General features: G+C 45.7%; 1 protein-coding gene across 2 annotated transcripts in view; it reads left to right on the top strand.

Annotated features, from left to right (window-relative positions):
• LOC126536378 (poly(A) RNA polymerase GLD2-like) overlaps window positions 1-22,126 on the top strand; it is a 149,676-nt gene that overhangs the window by 97,025 nt on the left and 30,525 nt on the right. For both annotated transcript variants that reach the window (XM_050183314.3, XM_055073131.2), the window contains one exon: window positions 8,237-8,515. In XM_050183314.3, the coding sequence (XP_050039271.2) occupies window positions 8,237-8,515 (279 nt within the window). The remainder of the gene's footprint in view (window positions 1-8,236; window positions 8,516-22,126) is intronic.

Below are 22,126 nucleotides of genomic sequence, written 5' to 3' on the forward strand. Positions count from 1 at the left end.
CTAGTACGCTTGTAGTATGCCAAATCTGTTCATTACGAAAGACGACATGTGACCATTCGCGTACGCGCTCTGGGGTCTGTCACTTATTTAAGATTTAAAGTAACACTCCAGTTTATTTAACAAGATGTTCAAGTTCAAGTTCAAGTTCATTTATTTACCACATACATGGAGTTTCACATAAGTGGTTGGAACGAGGGAAAAAAAGCTGTATTACAAACAGCTTGACTGGCCCCACGTCCCCGGTTCGCTAAGGCAGCATGGCAATAAAAGAAAAGTACATTTCAAACGTCAGCGTCAAATGAGAAAAACATGATATGCACAGAAAACATACTTTACAAAAAGTGAAATTTAACTGAACATATTTAACACAGCAAGCTTAAAACAGAAGTGTTAGAGAGTGTGCGAACGTTTTCATAAGAAATCTTGAATTTATTTAATGTCTTCGGCAAGCAATAACTTAATGTTTGAAAGCCATAATTTGTGCGCGGCCGTGGCACATACCATTTTTCAGAGTGTCTGTTTAGGCACGAAGAAGGATTTAGTTGCAAGTTAGCTACACTGTGCATATAACCGCGATTTCTTACGGTATCAGATCTAAAGAAAACTAATAAAGTGTATTCATATAGCACATTTAATTTAATTACATTATATTTGACGAATAGTTCTGAAGTATGTGCATTAAATGGTAGGTTTGCGACAGAACGTAAGGCCTTTTTTTGTAGGATAACAAGATTATTTATGGATTGCTGTGTTCCGTTACCCCAAATTAAATTACAATAGCGCAGATGTGAAGAGAAGAGTGCCTTAAATATCGAAAGCTTTCGAGGAACTGGCAATACACGCTGACATTTTCTCAGTACGCCCAAGACCTTGCAAAGCTTGTTTTGTAAATGTTCCGTATGGTGATCCCATTTCATATATTCGTGAAAAATTACACCTAGAGATTTTACTGTAGAAGAAAATTCAATTTTATTATTATTCAACACGAGATTGTAAGAATGAGAGAGCTCATAAAGTGGAGATTTAGAGCGAAAAAGAATAGCTTTAGTTTTTGAGCAGTTAATTTGTAAAGAATTGCTAAGTGTCCAGCTGGATATTTTTTCTAATGTCAAGTTAGCTAGATTCACAAGATCATGTATATTTGTTCCTGAAAAGAAAGGACATGTATCATCAGCATAGAGTATGTATTGGGCTGAATGGTCAACATTTACAATATCATTAATAAATATATTAAACAAAAGCGGGCCCAATATGCTGCCTTGGGGAACTCCATATTTAACTGGTTGCACAGAAGACAGAGTTCTGTTTATCGATACACATTGATTTCTGTTTAATAAGTAGTTTTGAATTAGATTTAGGGGAACACCACGAACACCATAACACTTTAGCTTTCCTATTAATGTTTCATGGATGATTTTGTCAAAGGCCTTGGACATATCTAAAATTATGCCGAGTGTTAATTTTTTTGCTTCAATATTTTTAAGTATCAATTCTTTTTGAAAAAGTAGAGCACTTTCTGTTGAAAAACCTGATCGAAATCCGTATTGCGATTTAGTTATGACGGAATGTTTGTCAAAAAAATTTGACAGTCTAAGATGAATAATTTTTTCAAGTCCTTTGGAGAATAGGGGAAGGATTGAAATAGGTCTATAATTTCCGAGAATGTTTTTATCTCCACTTTTGTGTATTAACGTCACCTTAGCATTCTTCATATTTTCTGGGAAAATGCCAGTTTGTAAGGAAAGGTTATAAATATGTGCCACACACGGGCTAAGTAGATCAATAACATATTTAATCGGTTCCATTTTTAGACCATTTATGTCCTCGCTCTTACTCATCTTAAAGTTTTTAAATACTCTTAATACTTCATTTTCATCAGTTGGGTAAAAAAATATTGATTCCTTGAGCGGCACGGGTAAGTAATCAAAGGCACTACCTTGATGTGAGCTCTCAGTTACCGACGTAAAGTATTCATTAAATTTGTCGGCTAACTCCTTGCCTTCGATAACTTCATTATCAACTACAAGTTCTTCTAAACTACTTCTTACTCTACCTGGAGATATAATGGAGTGTAATTTATTCCACATTTGTTTGATATCTGTGACGCCCTCGAACATGTTATAATAGTAATTTCGTTTTGCTTGCCGTTGTAATTTAATGACCAAATTTCTAGATTTTTTAAACATCCTCAAAGCATCTGGACTTCGGTTAACTAAGAATGCATGAAAAAGCCTATCCTTTTCCTTCATGATTTTTAGGATCTCTGTGGTCATCCAAGGTTTGCGGGCACGCTTTGGTTTTTTAAAAACCTGAAGTGGGAAATGTTTATTATAAACTGAAGTGATCGTTCGGATAAAGCTGTCGTAAGCTAAGTCAGCACAGGAGAAAGAAAAAAAGTCATCCCATTGAGTTTGCGCCATTTCATCACGAAAGCGCGAAAGGGAGTTTAAGTTTACAGCTCTATAATATATACCAGAACCAGCCTGTCTGGTTGGGCAGTGGGATTGGTGTACAATAAAATATATAGGTAGGTGATCACTGATAGCAGTACAAATAGTGCCAGCAAGTACGGAATCGGTGGGAAAGTTTGTTATAAACAGGTCTATTAATGTTGCACTCGAGTCAGTAATACGAGTAGGAGTGACAATAACATTCGATAAAAAGTGGGAATCAAGAAGTGCCGAAAGATACTTTTGCTTATTTGTGCTTGCTAACATATCAATATTCAAGTCACCTCCCAACACGAGTTTATATCCATTGTCATTAACGAAGGAAAATATGTTATCTAAAAACTGTATAAAATTGTTTATGCTGCCATCGGGTGGTCTGTATACTGTAACAAATACACAGTTTTCTACTTTAAGACATACAATTTCAATATCATCCGTGCACTGAGACCACTCGTTAAGCCATTCGTATCTCATCTCATCTTTAACATACATACATACGCCACCTCCTGTCCTTATTTTTCTATTTAAATAAACAGGATTATAACCTTCGATATTAATAACGTCCGAGTCATCACGGTACCAAGTTTCTGTTAGCATAACTATGGAGAAATCGAATTTAAACTCATCAAGAAGAATAAACAGGTTGTCCTCTTTGCAGCGAGCAGACTGCATATTAATGTGAAGCACAGCTAGGGGTGATATGCGTTGGTCTACAATGCGTGAGTTTAGTTCCGATGGACTAGAACCTATGCTATTTGAATCCATTTATAGGCAGTGGTGATAACCTATGTATACAGAAATTAATTATAGCAAGCATAATAAAACAGCAGCCTTTGAGAAGGGTAAACGTACTCAGAAAGAGATGTTGCTTAATCGTTACGAATCCATAGTTTCGTTGTACAATGTTAGAAAAACTAGCAAAGACAACATAGAAGCAATTTAAGGCACTAATCCAGCACACAGCAGTATTAAAAGTTTTATACAAATGTTCGGTTGCATAATGTAGATGAAGATTAGGGGCATTTATAAAACAAAAAGCTATGTAATATGAAGAATTAGGTTTAGACACATATAACACTCTACAGAAGAACAGGGTTATGTTATCCTGTTGAACAAAGTGATCAAAAAAATAAAGAAAAATGACATGCAGGATCACAACTAAGAAAACCATTTTTGTACCGTGAGGACCTGTTAAACAACTTGCGCCAAGTCCTCTTCACACGTTATGCGCAAAACTGATGTCTTTTCCAATTTCCGCATGAGAACTTTGCCTTGAGACACCCAGATAAACTTCCATTTTTTTTCCTTCCTTGCTTGTCTCGCTTTTGCTAGCAAAATTTTGTTTTCGCGACAGAGGTGCTCATTTACATAGATAGGAGCATCTGTGTCATACCCTAGATCCCTTGCATTTAGTTTTCTATTCTTTGCTGCCGAGAGCATTCTGTCCCGGGTGGCCCTCAAACGAAACTTTATGACCACATGCGGCCTACTCTCATCTCTGGATGGCACACGATGCACTACGTCTATGTCATTCTCGGTGATGCCGGCCTTCAGATGCCCCGCAAGTTTTCCAACTTCCTTCAGAAGGTCCTCATCTGTTATGGCAGAGGCAGTCAGATGCCTTACTAAAGTCTATAAATAGCGCAAGAGTATAGATATTCCTTTCTATGTTTTTTATTATATTTTCCTTTATTGACAGTAGGGCTGCTTCTGTTGATCTGTGTTTCCTAAATCCAGGTTGCTCGAAATTTTCTCGAAAACAAAGGCAGCACTGAAATTGGCCTATAGTTGTTTGGGTCATTAGGACTACTGCCTTTCAAGATTGCCGAAACTTTATCATACTTCATTTCTTGGGGAAAGACGCCTGCTTGAAGCGTTAAAATTGAATATATGAGCAAGAGAACGGGAAATTAAAGTTATGCAGCGCTTAATGGGTCCTAATTGTAGGTTATTGATGTCTAAGGCCTTAACGTTATTTAAGGAATTAAAGATGGTATACACTTCATATTCGTCAGTAGGCTGGGAGTAAATGCTGGCGGTAATAATACTAGCATTTGTTGTTCCCGAAGTTGCTGCGTGAAGGGGGTAGGCAGAAGGAATGAAGCACCGGTAGTGACGGCTGACGAATACGTTGCGGTTGACGACGATGTGATGATCTGCTCGGAACTGATGACTACCCACATCGTCGAAGCCATCAAGGACGGGAAGGAGGCGAAGGCCAACAAAGATAGCAGTGGTGAAGAACCTGCAAGCAAAACGAGAATATTGACGACAAGCGAGGCAATAGCGGCATTCGACGCTCTGCAGATGTACCTTGCGTCGCTCCTGGGTTTCACAGTGGAGCATGCTGTGAACCTCGGTGTGATAAGGTCGGCTACAGTTGCACATTGCATCGGACGAACTGTCCAGAAGAAAATTACCGACTTCTTTCATTAAGTACCTCTTTAATTCATGTTAAATAAAGGTTATATTTTTCTGAACGTGCTTAGCTTGCTCTGTTGCATGCAATGTGGTGCACAACCTTTACAACGAAGGATTTTGGAGGCCCCAAGCTCTTAGTTATAAAGGCGTTCGACTGTAATTGCATTTTCTTGTTATAATGCACACCAGTCTAATTTTTCAACAACTTGATATATTACCCTTTAAAGATCTCATTGCATATAATCTTCCCAATATAGTCTGTTACATAATATCTAACCCTTATTCATTGTTTATTATTGGTCAGAATCACCTGGTCAACCCAAATAATACAGCATTTGCTTTAAATTTACAATGTGTTATTGCCTATAACTCATAGCAACAGACTGTTTGGTTTTCTGGAATAAAACTGTGCAACTCGCTCTCTTTTGTAGGAGAGTTATCTCCATCTTTCTTCAAGTGTTGTCTGTATATATGTATAGAACATAGCTAATTTGTTCTCATGGATCACTTCTTTTTATTAGTTTTTTTCGATTCACCTAGTTTTTTGCTTATTTCGCTATATACAACATTTGTCCGTAAAGTTTCGAGACTGATTTATTTTCTTCTCTAGAAATGGTTCCCCAAAACAAATGTTGGTGCGTATGTCTAGCGCCATCTTTTCGGACAACCTGAGCTATTTATGTTAATTGCTGTGGTAGCCGCTGGATGGCATTACATGTAGAAAAATATGTTACTAGTCGTCCACCTCGAAAAACGTGTAAGCATAAAATTTTGTGTTAAGCTTGGCAAGACAGCCACACAGACATATAAGCTTCTTCGTGATGCTTACGCCAACGAGACATTATCACAGGCGCGAGTTTTCTAGTAACACAAGAGGTTCCTTTCAGGGAGAATGTCGGTGGAAGACTACACAAGACAGGCTTGCCCTGGAACCTCACGGAATGAAAACAACGTAGCTCGGATCAGGAAGATCGTACAGCAAGACTGCACCGTTACAGTCCACATGCTATTGGATGCTCTCGACATTAGTAAGACAACATGCCACCAAATTTTGTGTGAGAACTTGGGGAAACGAAAGCTGAATGCCAGACTTGTGCCGCACTCCCTCATACAGGACCAGAAGGACACGCAAGCATCAGTGAGCGCTGATTTGCTCTCAGAGGCAGAGAAGGATGCTGCATTCGTTGACAGCATCATCGCTGAAGACGAAACATGGTGTTTTCAATACGATCCTCAAACAAAGAGGCAGAGTGCCGAATGGTGGTCCACAAGCTCTCTGGCGTCGAGGAAGGTGTGGCGACAGAAGACCAAAATGATGCTGATAGATTTTTTCTATGCCAGAGGTGTCATACACCACGAGTTCGTCCCACAAGGGTAGAGCTCTCCCCATGCGATTTTTTTTTCTGTTTCCTCATGTGAAGAGAGCCCTAAAAGGCCGCTGGATGGGGAGCGTGGAAGCCATTCAAGATGCCATGACAAAGGAGCTGACAGCCCTGCCAAAAGAAGCATTTTCCAACTGTTTCCAAAACCTCAAGAAGCATTGGAAGCTGTGTATAGACTGCAAGGGAGACTATTTCGAAGGGGTGCTGCATAAATGATTTCAATGTTAAAAACATAATTGACTCAGTCTCAGAACTTTACGGACAAGGGTTCTATGTTACCACTACTAGAACTGCTTGTATGCTGCTGATATTCGTTTATGTCATGTAAATAATAACAAGAGGCCCCATTTCAGTATTATGACCTCATTCTGTATACTATTCCACCATGTAAGTATGTTCAAATGACAAAACACTACTACTACTGCTGTAATGGCAGTAGCTTTTCGAAAATATTCGCCACAGTTTTTTTTAAATTTGGCTTCACTGCAGTAGCTCCATGTTATGATGTAAAGCATACAAACGCCGTTGCAGGCCGTTTGATAGCATCTCAAACTGCACCGTGCAGGCTATTTCCTGCCCAACTTTCTTGCAAAAAAGAAAGTATTTTAGAATCGGGTAAATACTATAATCAGACATTGTTAGTTATGGTTATTCCTTGAAAATCTTCCTAAAACAGGTAGAAAATAGGTGCTTTCGATGGGAGTTGATGTGTGTTCAACACGCTTGCTGTCCCCTAAGCTCCATCGAGACAGCCGCTGCTACTAATGGGATTGCTATTGGTCAACATAGGGGTCAGGCATGTGCATGCTGAATGGTGAAGTTTGAATTATCCAGTGAAGGTCAACTGTAAGATCTAAATATAAAACCTTGGGCCTGGGGAAATGCGTGGGTGCCAGTCGTAATTACATTAACCGGAGTCAAAAACGAAACTCTACTATATTGATGTATTCTGTTACCTTAGTTAGTGTAAATTATTTATATAACATACCATTCTGTTTGTCTGAGGGTTTTAGCTTTCATACTGCAAGTGAATCGCAAGAAACACAGACAGAGTGTAAAAACACATATTTCTGTATGTTCTTATTTTTTTACACTTCACTCGCAGTATGTTCTGCCAACAATGACTGAATTTCTACCCTTGTTAGCTTTCATAGTTTTTTTTAAATAATCTGCAGTATAGTACCTGGAACGAAGTATAGCATTGAGTATTTCAAAAAAGTACAGTCATGATGATTCTAAATTGAATTGTGTGTAATCGCAAACCAAAAGTGACTTTTCTTGCAATTTTTTGAACAAGCTTATTAATCTTATTTGCCTACTCAGTGTGTAACCACCATATATCGTCAGACCACATCAGGTGACACTTTCCCATATCAATTTGTACACCGTATACCGAGTATTAATATTGGCTCTTTCTCACAGCCTATAGATATATTATGATGCTGCCCTCAGTATTTTGCACACTTCTCAAACATGCTCATCCCTTGTAAGGTGCTCATCTAAGCACAACCCCTAATATTTGACCGTTGGGTTGTATGTGGAAAGTACTGCAAGGGGGCTGAGAAGGAATTGTGCAAATGTTGTATTTGTCACTGGAGCACATTAAACTCTCTCAAACATGTCAGCAGCTATGCTTAGTTCACTAGCCTAGTGGCTGATAGCAAAAAGGAAATGTGTTATATTTGTGGCGCCTGGTGCTTTGTCAAGGTGAGCAGAAAAATTCATGTTGTCTATATGCAAACAAAAGGGTTGCAGCTGAGGGAAAGGAAACAGCACACTTTGAAAATTGCAGGATAGTTTCTATTGATGTCGGACACCTTTCTGCTGATAGAGCTCTTGAAGATAATTTAGAAGTAGGCCACTTGTGGCCCTTGTCAGCCTTAGTGCCGTGTCCTGTCTTTTCTTGTTCCTTAGCTTGCGTCCCAGTAGTTCATGCTCTGAATTTAGCCATCCTTGTCAGCCTTCTTGATGCTTCATGTGCAGGTTGGTGCGTGGGCGGCCGACCGCTGGTGATCCATGCCAAAGTGCCCATCCTGCGCTTCTGCGACCGCACCACGGGTGTTGAGGTGGACATGAATGTGAACAATGTTGTGGGGTTACGCAACACGCGGCTGCTGCAGTGCTATGCGCGTCTGGACCCAAGGGCAGCACCCCTCGTTCTGGCTGCCAAGGCATGGGCTGCTGGGCACCAAATCAACGAGGCCAAGCATGGGACCCTGTCAAGCTACTCACTGGCCCTCATGGTCATCCAGTACCTGCAGTGTACGTACCTCTTCTGACGGCTTCTCAAAAGGCTCTACTGCTCCAGTAGAACAAAGGGCAGTCCACTAGAATTTTTTTGTTCAATGCGTTGGCATTCTTTGAGCACCTCACTAATTTCCCGGGATCCATCCATCCATCCAAACTAACGAACGAATGAACAAACAATTAATTAACCGACCGACCGACTGACCGACCGAAATTTTCCTGCTACGGTCCCCACCATGGTTGCTAAGTGGCTATGTACGGTGTTGGGCTGCTAAGCACAAGGCCACAGAATTGAACCCCTGGCATAGCGGCCGCGTTTTGATGGGAGCGAAATGCGAAAACGCCCGTGTACTTAAATTTTGGTGCACGTTAAAGAAGCCCAGGTGGCCCAAATTATTCTGGAGTCCCCCCCTCCTAATCAGATCGTGCTTTTGGCTAGTAAAACCCCATCATTTTTAACAGTCCATTGTCGAATAGTGCTGCTGTGCTGACATAACAGGGTTCAAAGCCAACCATCGGACCAACTTGGCTCACTAAATGTGTAAAACCCCGTCATCTTTAGTAGTCCATTGTCGAATGGTGCTGCTGTGTTAACATAACAGGGTTCAAAACCAACCATTGGACCAACTTGGCTCACTAAATGTGGCAATGTGAATGTGGCAATATGTATGTTCCACTCTTCAATGAACCTCCTTCATGGCGACGTGGGTCACTGTAGGCGCGGAACTGGGTAGGTGCTGCTGTTCAAAGAAACTCTGACGCTGATTTGGATTACTGGGTATTTGCCACTCTGTCTGTGCCGTGTCTCCAATGAACCTCTTTGATGCCAACTTGGGTCACTGGGTATGTGCCAGAAGGTGTGTGCCGGTCTTCAATTCATGTCTTTGACACCAGCTTGGGTAACTAGGGAGCGTGCCTCTTTGCAGTGATAAAAAAGATCGCTTAAATATATTTGATGCTGACTGGAATCAAACCCATCTCACAAGGGTTCTTCAGGGACAGCAACCCGACACGTCTGCAGGCTGTGCAACAAATGCACTGGGTATGGGCCACTCTTTAGTGAATGCCTTTCGCGACAATGCTTTAGTGAGCTGCACCACAAATGCACTGGGTGTGCATACCTGCCGACCCTCCCGATTCGCCCGGGAGACTCCTGATTTTTTACTAGACTTTCCGATTATACGATCACTATCTTATATCTCCCGAAAAGTGGTCTCTGTTCGCGCAATAATGGTTTTTGTGAAACCGGCACCGCGGAATCTACAGCCACATCGTAATCGTCAGCATCACCAACAACGGCAGCACTAGCACCATCGGTATCATCGACTAAGCAGCCGACTACAGCGCCTAGTAAGCTGACCAAAGCCAGAGCCAATGTAGTTCTTGCATTTCATGTATGCCTTCCTCCATGGTGCATCTTGGTGCTGCTGCTTGTGTTTATGATTAGTGTTTCCTATGTTGTCTGTGTGCGGTGCACCGTGTAAAGTTTGAATCCTTGTGTGCTTGATGCCATGGCGCTATCAAAGTCGAAGAAAAGGTATTTGCAGAAGTTTTGCGAACTTATACTTCTGAATTTCCGTGCTTTTTGACATCAAGAAAAGGAGAACATTTTGCATATTGTAGAATGTTTGGATGCGACGTCAGTGTGTCTCACAGTGTCAATGACGACTTGAAACTGCGCGTTTCCACGGCGAAGCATAAAAGCTATGTTCGCACTGCCGAGCAGCAAGGCAACATAGTGAACTTTCTCCGGAACAAGTGCGACGACAGTGTCATGCATGTGGAGTGCCTGTTTACGGGATTTCACGTCAAACACAACCTACCCCTTAGTGTCAGCAACTACGTTGGGCCTCTTCTACGGAAAAGATTTCCGGAATGTGACGAGGCGAAGCGCTATGGATGTAGATGCAACTCTAAAACGCAACTCTGGTTAAACTCAACTATGAAGAACGCGGAGGTGGCCAACCTGAAATTTATTTCACAGTCATCGCTCTCGAGTCTTCGTTTCTTTATTCAGAGTTTCCCTCAGCTGCTGCCCAGAGATTACAATGAATCTGCTGGAGACACTTTAGATGCTCTCGACGCTGAGTTTGCCACACTACAGGCATACAGTCTTCCATTGGACATTCTTAATGAAGAAAGGTGGGACATGCAGTGGTCTGTGGTTGGAAAAAGGAAAAGCACTGATGGAAAACATGTTTCACCGATTTGCTAAGGCGATGCTGGATTTACTCGTGATACCACATAGCAACGTAGAGTATGAGAGGATTTTTAGCACGGCGCGACTCGTCAAACACTGCTTTAAGGTTCGAGGTTTGCAGGCTGGGCCACAAATGCACTGGGTATGTGCCTCTCTACAATGAACCTCTCGACAACTTGGGTCAATGGACACATGCCACTTAACATGAGACAAGTGAGGGAACAATTCTCAGTGTTTACAAGCTCTGGTGCGCCACACCTCTCATGTCGTAGGCCAGGCATGGACCTCTCGGCAGTGCCACTAGACAGCACAGCTTGTCCAGAAAGAAGACCGATAGGGGAGCCCATTTGCCGCATGACGCGTTTCTCGTTCGCACGCACCGGCGTGGCATTGGCGACGCTCGTGGCAGTGGTGGTGTTGGCGGTGTGAGGTGGTGCTGAATGTTCTTTGGGAGGTGTGAAATAGGCCTCCTGCTTCAGTACACGCCTCATGCATAGCTCGTTTTGATGGTGGCAATACGTTGTGTCACTGTATTGATTCAGTGCTAATGCATTACCATCGACAATCATCGTGAGATGGTTTTTGCTACTCTTTGGCTTTGCAGGTCCTCAAAAATTGGTTGACACTAGATGAGCTGCAGGTCACACATTTTGTGGGATAATGTGTGTAGAAAGAAATTTGCTATTTTTTCCACAAAGCATCTCTTCAATTTGCAGTAAACAATTGTTTTCTTTTTGCTGAACATCCTTAGCCTGCTCTATTGCAAGATGTATAACAAAAAAAGGTGCCAAATGCTTCGTTGTCGAGGCTGTACATGGTCGCTTTAGAACAGGTGCAGCTCACGAAGTTGCGACATCTTGCATTTGGCACAGCGATATTTGGTGCTTCAATGTTATTAAAGGTTACCTAATATTGGCAGTGTTTTTCAACAATGAGGCCAGAAAAAATATACATATGAGGGTTGATCCAGAAATAAGGTTCCCAAAAAGCTCCAGCCACAAGGGAAGTTGTGAGGCGAAATCCGGCCACACGGCTGCTCACGGCTGTTCCTTCACTCTCGATTCCCCCTGGCTGCGCTTCGCTGTGCCACTCATTCTTGGCTCAGCAGCCGTCCGATATGGATGTTCCCATTGCTGATCCCGCCAAGTGCGAGGTTTGTTCCATAATTCGCTTTTTGCACACCAAAGGCACTCCACTCGTGGATATTCATCATCAGTTGACAGATGTGTATGGTGACAAATGTATGTCCATTCAACATGTCCGAAAGTTTTGCAGGGAGTTTAGTGCTGGTTAGGAGGAAGTTCACAATGAAGAACGGAGTGGAAGACCGTCAGTTTTGGAGGCGGTTATCGAGATGTTCCAACACGAAGTGCTTCAAAACAGGAGGATCACCGTCCGCGAACTTGTTGCTCAGATTCCTGGGAGTTCTTACGGTACAGTGGAAAGAGCTTTGACTGAAAAATTTGGTTACCACAAGTGTTGTGCTCGATGGGTACCACGGCTATTGACACCAGACCACAAGGAGAAACGCCTTGACTGTGCTCGCCAGTTTCTTCAAAAGTGTCGAGAAGATAAGGAAAGATTGTTGGACTCCATTGTTATAGAAGATGAAACGTGGGCATTTCATTTCACTCCCAAAATGAAACAAAAATCCAAGCAGTGGCGTCACCCAGAGTCACCAGTCGCAAAGAACTTCAAACAAACTCCTTCTGCTGATCGATTTCATGGAACATGGGACAACAATCAACTCAGACACTTATTGTGCAACAATAAGAAAACTCAGGCGAACTATCCAGAACAGCCGGCAAGGACGACCGGCAGCTGGTGTAACGCTGCTTCACGACAATGCTCGACTTCAAACCCAGGAACTTTTGACAAGCTTTGGGTGGACTATCATGCCCCGCCCACCATACAGTCCAGACCTTGTGTCTAGTGATTATCACTTGTTTCCCAAGTTAAAAGAACATTTGAGTGGCCAAAGCTTCCGGAGCGATGATGAAGTCAAAGAAGAGGTGGAACACTTCCTCAACGCTTTGGCGGCGGAGTTCTACGACATTGGGATACAGAAACTGGAGCACCATCTACAAAAATGCATAAAAAAAGATGGCGATTGTGTAGAAAAATAGAGCAAAGTTTCATCTTTCCAATGATGTAAATTTCTATGAGATTAAGCAATGTTATCTATTTCTAAAATTGATGGGAACCTTAGTTCTGGATCAACCCTCGTATATATATATATATATATATATATATATATATATATATATATATATATATATATATATATATATATATATATATATATGTATATTGTGACCATTTATAAGCTATTCTTTGTCATCTGTACATGATCATGATCATGTGGGGTTCATATGGGGTTCTTCTTCATCATCGCTTGTGGGGCTGGCTCTCGAGTGTGATCTGTGCTGTGGGCGTGATCGGTTCGCCGCATCTTCGACTCGGAATAAACGTAGTGACAACTGCTGCGTCACAAGTGGTGGAGTGTGCTTTTCGGTCCTCCGTCCTCTGACTCCCCGCTCAACCTCCTGGAGCTTCGATCGGGTCGCCGATTGTGCCAGCTGTCCGCCAGCATGTCGCAGGACGAGCCAACAGGCACTTTCACCATCTCGGCCTCGGCTACCCCAGCCTCTCCGTATTGAGTTGTCAGTGGGCACCAGCGTGATCCCCATCTGTTTGCTGGACTTCGCGGTGAAGACGTTGAGGATTGGCTGGACGACTACGACCGAGTGAGTTCGGCTAACCGTTGGGACGATGCGTCCAAGCTACGTCTCGTCGCCTTTTATCTGACAGGAGTAGTGAAGACTTGGTTTTTCAACCATGAGGTTGATTTCACGAACTGGGGCGCTTTCAAATACCAGCTCCGCCAAATCTTCGGCACACCGGCTGTTCGTTCCGCCCTCACAAAAAAGACGCTCGACACTCGCAAGCAACAACCCGGTGAATCTTAAATGTCGTACATCGAAGATGTGCTTGCTCTTTGTCGACGCGTGAACACGGCCATGACCGAATCAGACAGGGTTCACCACATCCTCAAAGGCATCAGAGCTATTGCTTTGAATGCTTTAGCCATCCAGAACCCCGCTATCGTCGCTACTTGCCAGCGCCTTGACGAACTCGAATCAGTACGGTTGCAGCCAGACACCACTGCAAACACTACCGCCACCGACCCTACGTTACGAGCAGTGATACGTGCAATAATTCGGGAAGAGCTCCAGTATCTTGGCTTAGCTGCAGGGCCTATGCTTTCTCATGCCTCCGATACCAATCTGCGAGACATTATCAAAGAGGAATTGGCATCCATGGCTGGTGCAGCGTACACGGACCCTCTAACCCCTAGGGCCCCATCAAAGTACGCACAAGTAGCCGCAGCTACTCCAGTCATCGTTCCACCGATGCCTCCAAAACCAACACCAGCCCACATAGCTTCCATGACTACCTGCGCATCTACCCAAACCAGCTACCTGCAGTGGCGTCCTCCTCGTCCCATCTGCTACTACTGCGGCTATCGTGGCCACATAGCGCGTTTTTGCCGCAAGCGCCAGCAAGACGAGCGTCGCGGATATGACGTATACGAACGGGATGACTTTTCGCCCGTAGCTACTTTCCAATGTCTAGGAAGCTTCCATGACCAACGCCGACCTTATGGTCCACCGCGCGAACGCTCTCCATCACCTACTGTAGCATCCGAGACGGCTCAGACGTACCGTCCTGCGAGATGCCGCTCGCCGTCACTCCTTCGCCACTCTACGTCCCCACTGAGACCTGCTTCTCAGTTCGCCGAGCGTCGTCCGGAAAACTGAATTATGCAGCTTTTGGAGGAAAAGCTGCATCGAACGACAGGATAGAAATTCCTCCATCGCGCTCGTGCAATGTGATATTGGTTGTAGTAGAAGGTGTACAAGTAGAAGCTTTAATAGACACTGGTGCTAGTGTTTCAGTCATTCACCGTGAATTGTGTTCGCGACTTCGGAAAGTTACGACCCCCTGTGATGGACCTACGCTACTCGCTGCTCAAGGCGCCGCCATTCGACCTATCGCCATGTGCACTGCCCGTATTTCCATCGATGGACTTCTGCATTACGTACAATTTGCAGTGCTAAGTTCGTGTGCCCAGCAGCTCATATTGGGATGGGATTTTCTTTCTACGGCCTCCACCTCCATCTGCTGTGGGCAACGCGTTCTCCACATGACCGACACAACCTATTCACTTCATGCAGGTGACGCACCACTTCACTTGCTTGCTGCAGAAGATACCGCGCTACCTCCTCGCCATCAAAGCATTGTTACTATCACGTCTGGTGTGATTGACTGCGGCGACGTGCTCGTATTACCATCTGCACGCTGTCTCGCAAGAGGGATAGCCTTTGCATCAGGGCTCGTTAGGTTTGATCATGGCTCTGCACTTCTCTACGCTACAAACCCGACATCTGAAAAGATTCTCATCCCTAAAGGCACTACATTGGCTTGCACCACTGAATCGGAGCCTATATCTGTTGTTTCCTTTAAACCAGCTTCCTCTGAAGTTCCTTGTACCGGACGGGCCGCATATCCTTCTGCTCTTGCAGATGCCATCAGTTCTGACCTGACACCTTCGCAGTCACAACAATTGCTTGCTTTGCTCCAAAAACATGAAGCTTCGTTTGATGCGCATTCAGCTTCGTTGGGAAAGACTTTGATTATGACGCATCGGATAGGGACAGATGGTACATCCATCGTGTGCCGTAGACCATATAGCGTATCGCTAGCCGAGAGGAAAGTCCCTCTGCTAGCCTTTGGTCTTCCCCCGCTGTTTTGGTTTGGAAAAAAGACGGCTCTGTTTGATTTTGTGTTGACTACCGAGCACTTAACAAGATCACACGCAAGGATGTATACCCTATGCCGCGAATAGACGATGCCTTGGATTCCCTGCAGGGTGCCGAGTACTTCTCCAGCATCGATTTACGTTCCGGCTACTGGTAGATATCTATGCATGAGGACGATAAGGAGAAAACGGCGTTTTCAACGCCAGGTGGGCTCTGCGAGTTGTAGGGGTTGAAGGACGGACTTCGGGATGAAAACAAAACTTGGGGGAATTTATTTTACATTATATACAGAGAGGTGAGAGTCAAGTAACAGTCGTACAGTCATTACGGGCCGGCAGCAACTCGGACGCTGCGGCCCGCGGCAAGAAGTTCGAGAGAGGTGAATCAGGGAATGCTCTGGTCTCTCTGGGATGCTTCTTTTAAACCCTTCGAGGACTGGAAGTCGCGTCAAGTTCGGCCAATGGGAGAGCCCGCTCAGATGACGCCACCTTCGGCCAATGGTAGGCACCCGTGCGGTAATGTCACACCCGGCGGCTCCCCGCAGTCTTGCCTTGCTGTGGTGCAATGCTCTCTTCAAAGGCGGAGAAGGGGCACGATTGGGCTCCATTGTCCGAGGCTCACCTGCTCCCGGTGGTACGGCCCCGCTGAGGTGGCAAATGCCCTCTTCAAAGGCGACCGGTGCGACGCTGCCAGGCCTTCCCGGAACATCGCAGCCGTCATGTTTCGGGACCCACTTTCCTTGCAACAATGCCGGGCGATCCCTTCGTTTTCTGGAAAACTCAAGCATTGAATAGCTACCGCGGCGTACGAACTTGTTGGCACGTGAACTTGTTGGCTCGAGCGATCCTCTGGAATGTGCTGCGATTCGATGTGGTCCGGGGAACTCGAAGTAGGCGCAGGAAACAGCTCCATATCTAACAGCTCGTCCTCGCCCCGGTTGTTCTGAATGGCCGGTGAACTCAATTCGCTGGCCATGAGGAACGCTGAAAGAACCTGCAGGGTATTGGTGTCGAGCCTCGATTGACGAACTTCGGGATCCTGGGCCCTGGAGAACATACGTCAAACAAACAAAACAACACAGCGCTGCACCACGCGTAAGCGCAGGCTCTTCACCCCTGACTCGCCAGGCTATTACTGAGTCAAAATGAACCCTGATCTTTTATTTCCCCAATTTTGACAAAGCAGTTCCAACCACCCTTCCAAACCGCTATCCATTTCTCCCCGAATGCCGACAAGACCAGAGTACTATTGTTGTTGCAAAACAAAGGGTCGTCGACGTTGCAAACAACAAATGAAAACAGCCGAACATAACTTCAGTGGCCTAACTACACGAACAGCATGTTTCCAATCTATCGCAGTGCCGTACTTATCGCACGTATTGGTGCCACTGAACAATCTGGTCAACCTCACAAGTACGTAATCACAAGCGCGCTAGCCTTGTGGTCATTAAACAGAACGCGTACTTGCGTTGTAGGCAAACTTTTCATTTACGCTTACTCACGTTTCTTCCTTTAGTCCCTCTAGGACACGTGACTTAAACGAACAATTAAACTCGCGGGACTTACACACTCCGCAGAACTCTTAAAATGATGCGTCTTCTGCTAACTCTTTCCACGCACGCTCACTAAAGAAGTCAGAATACAGCAGCCCTCAACACACACCAGCAACCCAGTCATAAATCTGCTTCCTTCCGTCCACACAGGACACGCGCTAATGGAACTAAGAACGCTTCTCAGTGCAAATCGCGCTTAACCTTAGAAAATTCAAAAATACTCAAAAAGAAAGAAGGTTAAATAACACACACGCGCGTTACGATAGGCCTTTCAACAATAACCTTGACCCTCAGGTTACTCACACACACAAAAAGAAAGCCTATTTACTTATTAATGAACATCTCACGAGACTACAGGTTTACATAAAACGCATCGTTCAAATCTCGGAGCTTCTCAAACGAAAACACAAACAAAGCTCAAACCTTACACATTGAAAGAAATCCTAGTCTCAATTCGTGAATACTTTCCGATGCTCAAAATAAAGAACAAAACACTTCATTTCTACGGAAGCGCTCTTGGCCTCCCTTTCCAAACGCTTATGTCTGACTCATACTTTGAGCCGAACCCGAGGTGGTCGCGGTTTGAAAGCTACTCTGGCTGCCGAGGAACAACAAAAGGGCTGACTCACTATCAGCTCCCCCAAGACGTTACGGTCTCCTGCCAATTTGCGTCCTGGCGCCCCGCTTTCCTCACAAACTCGATTGACCGCGTCGCTACTCCCCACCTGGTCTCGTCCTGCCACCTTGTGCTTCTTCGTAGTGCACGCTGAGCTATAAAAAGAACTACGGAACGACGAGGAGTTTAACTGCCCCGTGCCCTTTGTCCGCGTCCGCGCAGAACATGCTTCGCGGTCTCTTTTTGACCTGTGGCTCGAACGTTTTGGATGCGTCAACATCGTCCGAGACGACCGCACCTTTTTCCTCGCACCCTGCCCGTTTGGGTCTCTCGCCATCTTTGGCGGCGCTACATTAGTTACCGTCTTTTGGTCTTTACCGCGCTTCTTTTTACGGCGCTTTCTCTTTGCACTCGCTTTCATGTCGCCTTCTCGTGCCTCGTGCTGGCCGGTACACATTTCGTCGGCCCGGATCGGTCTCTTACCCGCACAGTCTGAGTGATTTACATTTAAATCTACTCTCACTTTGCCTCGACTGGTGGACAGCCCAACCGACTCTGGCACAATGCAGCAGGCTTTACTCAAGTTAGACAACTCGCACTCTTGCGAACTGCCCTCTACTACATTGCCCAGCTCACGCTGTGCATCGGCACACAGCCCGTCGGTATCGATCGCTGTCTCACGCGCACAGTCCGAATGATTAACAACGGAATCATCCCTATCTAGGCTATCTAGACTGGCGGAGAGCCGCACCGATCCCTGAACAATGCAGTTGTTCTCTCGTGAACTACGGAGCTCGCCATCCCGAGAACTACTCTCAACTGCATCGCTCAGTTCGCACCTCACTTCTGCACGCAGATCTGGCTCTACATGGGTGCTCGCGTCTGTCGGGTCAGCAGTACCCTTTTCTTCGCTAGCAACCTCGCTAACATTACCAGCGACGCACACGCGCGGTAACTGTGCCAATTTGTTCGCAGCTGGCCTAGCTGTCTCTACAGTCATCTGTTGGCACAGCACCTCGTCGCTCTCCTTGCAGCTTTTAACGGCCTCTGTTGCCACTAAGGCATCGTTAGCAGCTAGCCTTTTCCCTTCACTTATGAATCTGCAGCCAATCTCACAGGCACTACTCTTCTCGTCGGCTTTTGGCGAAAAGCCGCTCGATGCTGCCTCATTCTTTCGCTCTGTATTACCTACAGAATTCTCAGACAGCCGTTGTCTCTGTGCCATTAACTGATCACAATACTGTATCTCTTTGATCAGTGCTGCCTTCTCTCTCTCATACTTTTGCTCACGCTCACGCTTACGTTCCTGATACTCACGTTCGCGTTCCTTCTCACGTTCGTGACGCTCACGCCAAAGAGTAAGTTCTTGAAGCTCACGCTTCTGTTCATTCTCGCGCTCTTCACGCTTACGCTTACTCTTACTTTCACGACGCTCACGCACACGTTCACGATGCTCCCGCTCCCGTGGCTCCTGTATCACCTCCCAAGCAAGCTCAATGCTTTTGCCATCATTGCCACTATCGTTAATTGCCTTTATGATAGCTGGCGTTTTCATCCGTTCGTCCGCCTCAACTCCCAAATCGTCGCACACCAACAACAAGTCTAACCTCGTCAACCTTCTAAGATCCATGGCAGCTGCCCCGACAGGTGGTTAGAACTGTTTTCCTTAATTAATTTGTGCAAACACACAATGCAACAAATTCCTGATTCCCAGAACTATCAAAATGAACACACAACATTTGAGTCTGGCGAATCAAAAGGAAAAAAACCACGCGCTCACTTACGGTTGCAGCACCCTGCCATCCGGTTCATTTGTCCGCTGTTCCCGGTTCCTCCGGACTCCCTGGGTCGAAGGCTCGCTCTTCTTCGGCACTCCCAGTTCCTTAGGATCTCTCTCGACGAAGGTTGATCCGTAGCGCTGCCACCAGCTGTTGCATTCGGAGGCGATCCCACCGCTGCCAACCAGATGTAGGGGTTGAAGGACGGACTTCGGGATGAAAACAAAACTTGGGGGAATTTATTTTACATTATATACAGAGAGGTGAGAGTCAAGTAACAGTCGTACAGTCATTACGGGCCGGCAGCAACTCGGACGCTGCGGCCCGCGGCAAGAAGTTCGAGAGAGGTGAATCAGGGAATGCTCTGGTCTCTCTGGAATGCTTCTTTTAAACCCTTCGAGGACTGGAAGTCGCGTCAAGTTCGGCCAATGGGAGAGCCCGCTCAGATGACGCCACCTTCGGCCAATGGTAGGCACCCGTGCGGTGATGTCACACCCGGCGGCTCCCCGCAGTCTTGCCTTGCTGTGGTGCAATGCTCTCTTCAAAGGCGGAGAAGGGGCACGATTGGGCTCCATTGTCCGAGGCTCACCTGCTCCCGGTGGTACGGCCCCGCTGAGGTGGCAAATGCCCTCTTCAAAGGCGACCGGTGCGACGCTGCCAGGCCTTCCCGGAACATCGCAGCCGTCATGTTTCGGGACCCACTTTCCTTGCAACAATGCCGGGCGATCCCTTCGTTTTCTGGAAAACTCAAGCATTGAATAGCTACCGCGGCGTACGAACTTGTTGGCATGTGAACTTGTTGGCTCGAGCGATCCTCTGGAATGTGCTGCGATTCGATGTGGTCCGGGGAACTCGAAGTAGGCGCAGGAAACAGCTCCATATCTAACAGAGTTCAATGTCATGCCATTCGGCCTCTGCAATGCGCTCGCAACGTTCGAGCACATGATTGACACCGTTCTTCGTGGCCTGAAGTGGAAGACTTGCCTGTGCTATCTGGACGATATTGTTGTTTTCTCGTCAACCTTCTCTCGGCACCTGCAACGTCTGGATGAAGTTCTCACATGCCTTGCTAACGCTGGACTTCAGCTAAACACCAAGAAATGCCATTTTGCGAGCAAGACAATCAAGGTAATAGGTCACATTGTGAGCAAAGATGGCATTCGTCCTGATCCTGACATGGTTTCGGCAGTTCGGCACTTCCCTCGTCCCGAAAAGACCAAAGATTTGCGTAGTTTCCTAGGCCTTGCTTCCTATTTTCGTTGATTCATACGAGGCTTCGCCTCAGTAGCGTCACCTCTGCACAAATTACTGGGTTTTAATGTTCCATTTGTGTGGTCTCCCGAATGTGAATCTGCGTTCGCCCATCTGAAGCGCGCTCTCACATCTGAACCAGTACTACGCCATTTTAATGAAGCTGCTCCTACCCTCCTGCATACGGATGCTAGTGGTCACGGAATTGGTGGCATTCTCCTACAGCGAGACGACACTTTAGTTGAGAGGGTCGTCGCATACGCAAGTCGCGTTCTGAGAAAGGCCGAAAAGAATTACACCATCACAGGGCAGGAATGCCTAGCTATCATTTGGTCTGTGCAGAAGTTTCGACCTTATCTTCACTGCCGCCACTTTACGATCGTTACAGACCATCATGCATTATGCTGGCTTTCGACGCTGAAGAACTTGTCTGGACGGCTTGTTCGGTGGATCCTTCGTCTGCAAGAATACGACTTTACTATTACCTACAAGTGCAGAAAAAACACCAGGATGCAGACGCGCTTTTTCGCTGTCTGCTTCTTACGACACCATGCAATGGACCTCCAACTACCATCTGTGACAAGCTTTCGCACGACCCCTCTTCACATGCTTTCTTGTTGGCCACTGTAGACGAGATGCCTACACACGACAACAGATTCTTCCAATCTCATCAACTTGCGGACTCTTACTGTCGGCGCATCATAGACCACCTTCAAGGAGTTTCGCTCCCGCCTAACGCCCGCCTTCGTTGACAGCTGACGCAATTTAAGATTGACAACCGCGTCCTGTACCGTCATGTCTATCACCCTGATGGTCAACGCTGGGTTCCTGTCCTGCAGGCTTCTCACGACGACATGATTGCTGGTCACCTTGGTTTCCAGAAAACCTATGACCGCATCAAAGGTCGCGTCTACTGGCCTAGATTGTCCGCCAGTACAGCAAGGTATGTCACTTCCTGCACCCTATGTCAGCGTCGAAAGCTCCCTACATCAGCTCCAAGCGGACAACTGCAACCAGTTCCTTGTCCGTCGCAACCATTTGAAGTCGTTGGCATTGACCTGTATGGTCCTCTTCCTGTGACTCTCACCGGTAAACGATGGATTGTTACAGCCGTTGATCACTTGACATGCTACGCCGAAACAACTTGTGTGAGTTCTGCCTCAGCCTCTGAAGTTGCTGCATTCATACTTCAATCTTTAATACTGCGCCACGGTGCTCCTCGCGTCCTCCTGAGCGACTGTGGAAAAGCATTCTTCTCGCAACTACAGTGCAGTCCACTTATAACGATATCGAGAAAGACGAAAAATATGATCGTTATAGCCGATGATCGCTATATCTGGACTGCAGTTATCAAAAAAAAAAAAAAAATTTTTAAACGCGTTTGCGCTCTTTACCTTTGCAGCTCT

The sequence above is a fragment of the Dermacentor andersoni genome, chromosome 3 (genome assembly GCF_023375885.2).
Source record: "Dermacentor andersoni chromosome 3, qqDerAnde1_hic_scaffold, whole genome shotgun sequence".
In the NCBI taxonomy this organism is placed as follows: Eukaryota; Metazoa; Arthropoda; class Arachnida; order Ixodida; family Ixodidae; genus Dermacentor; species Dermacentor andersoni.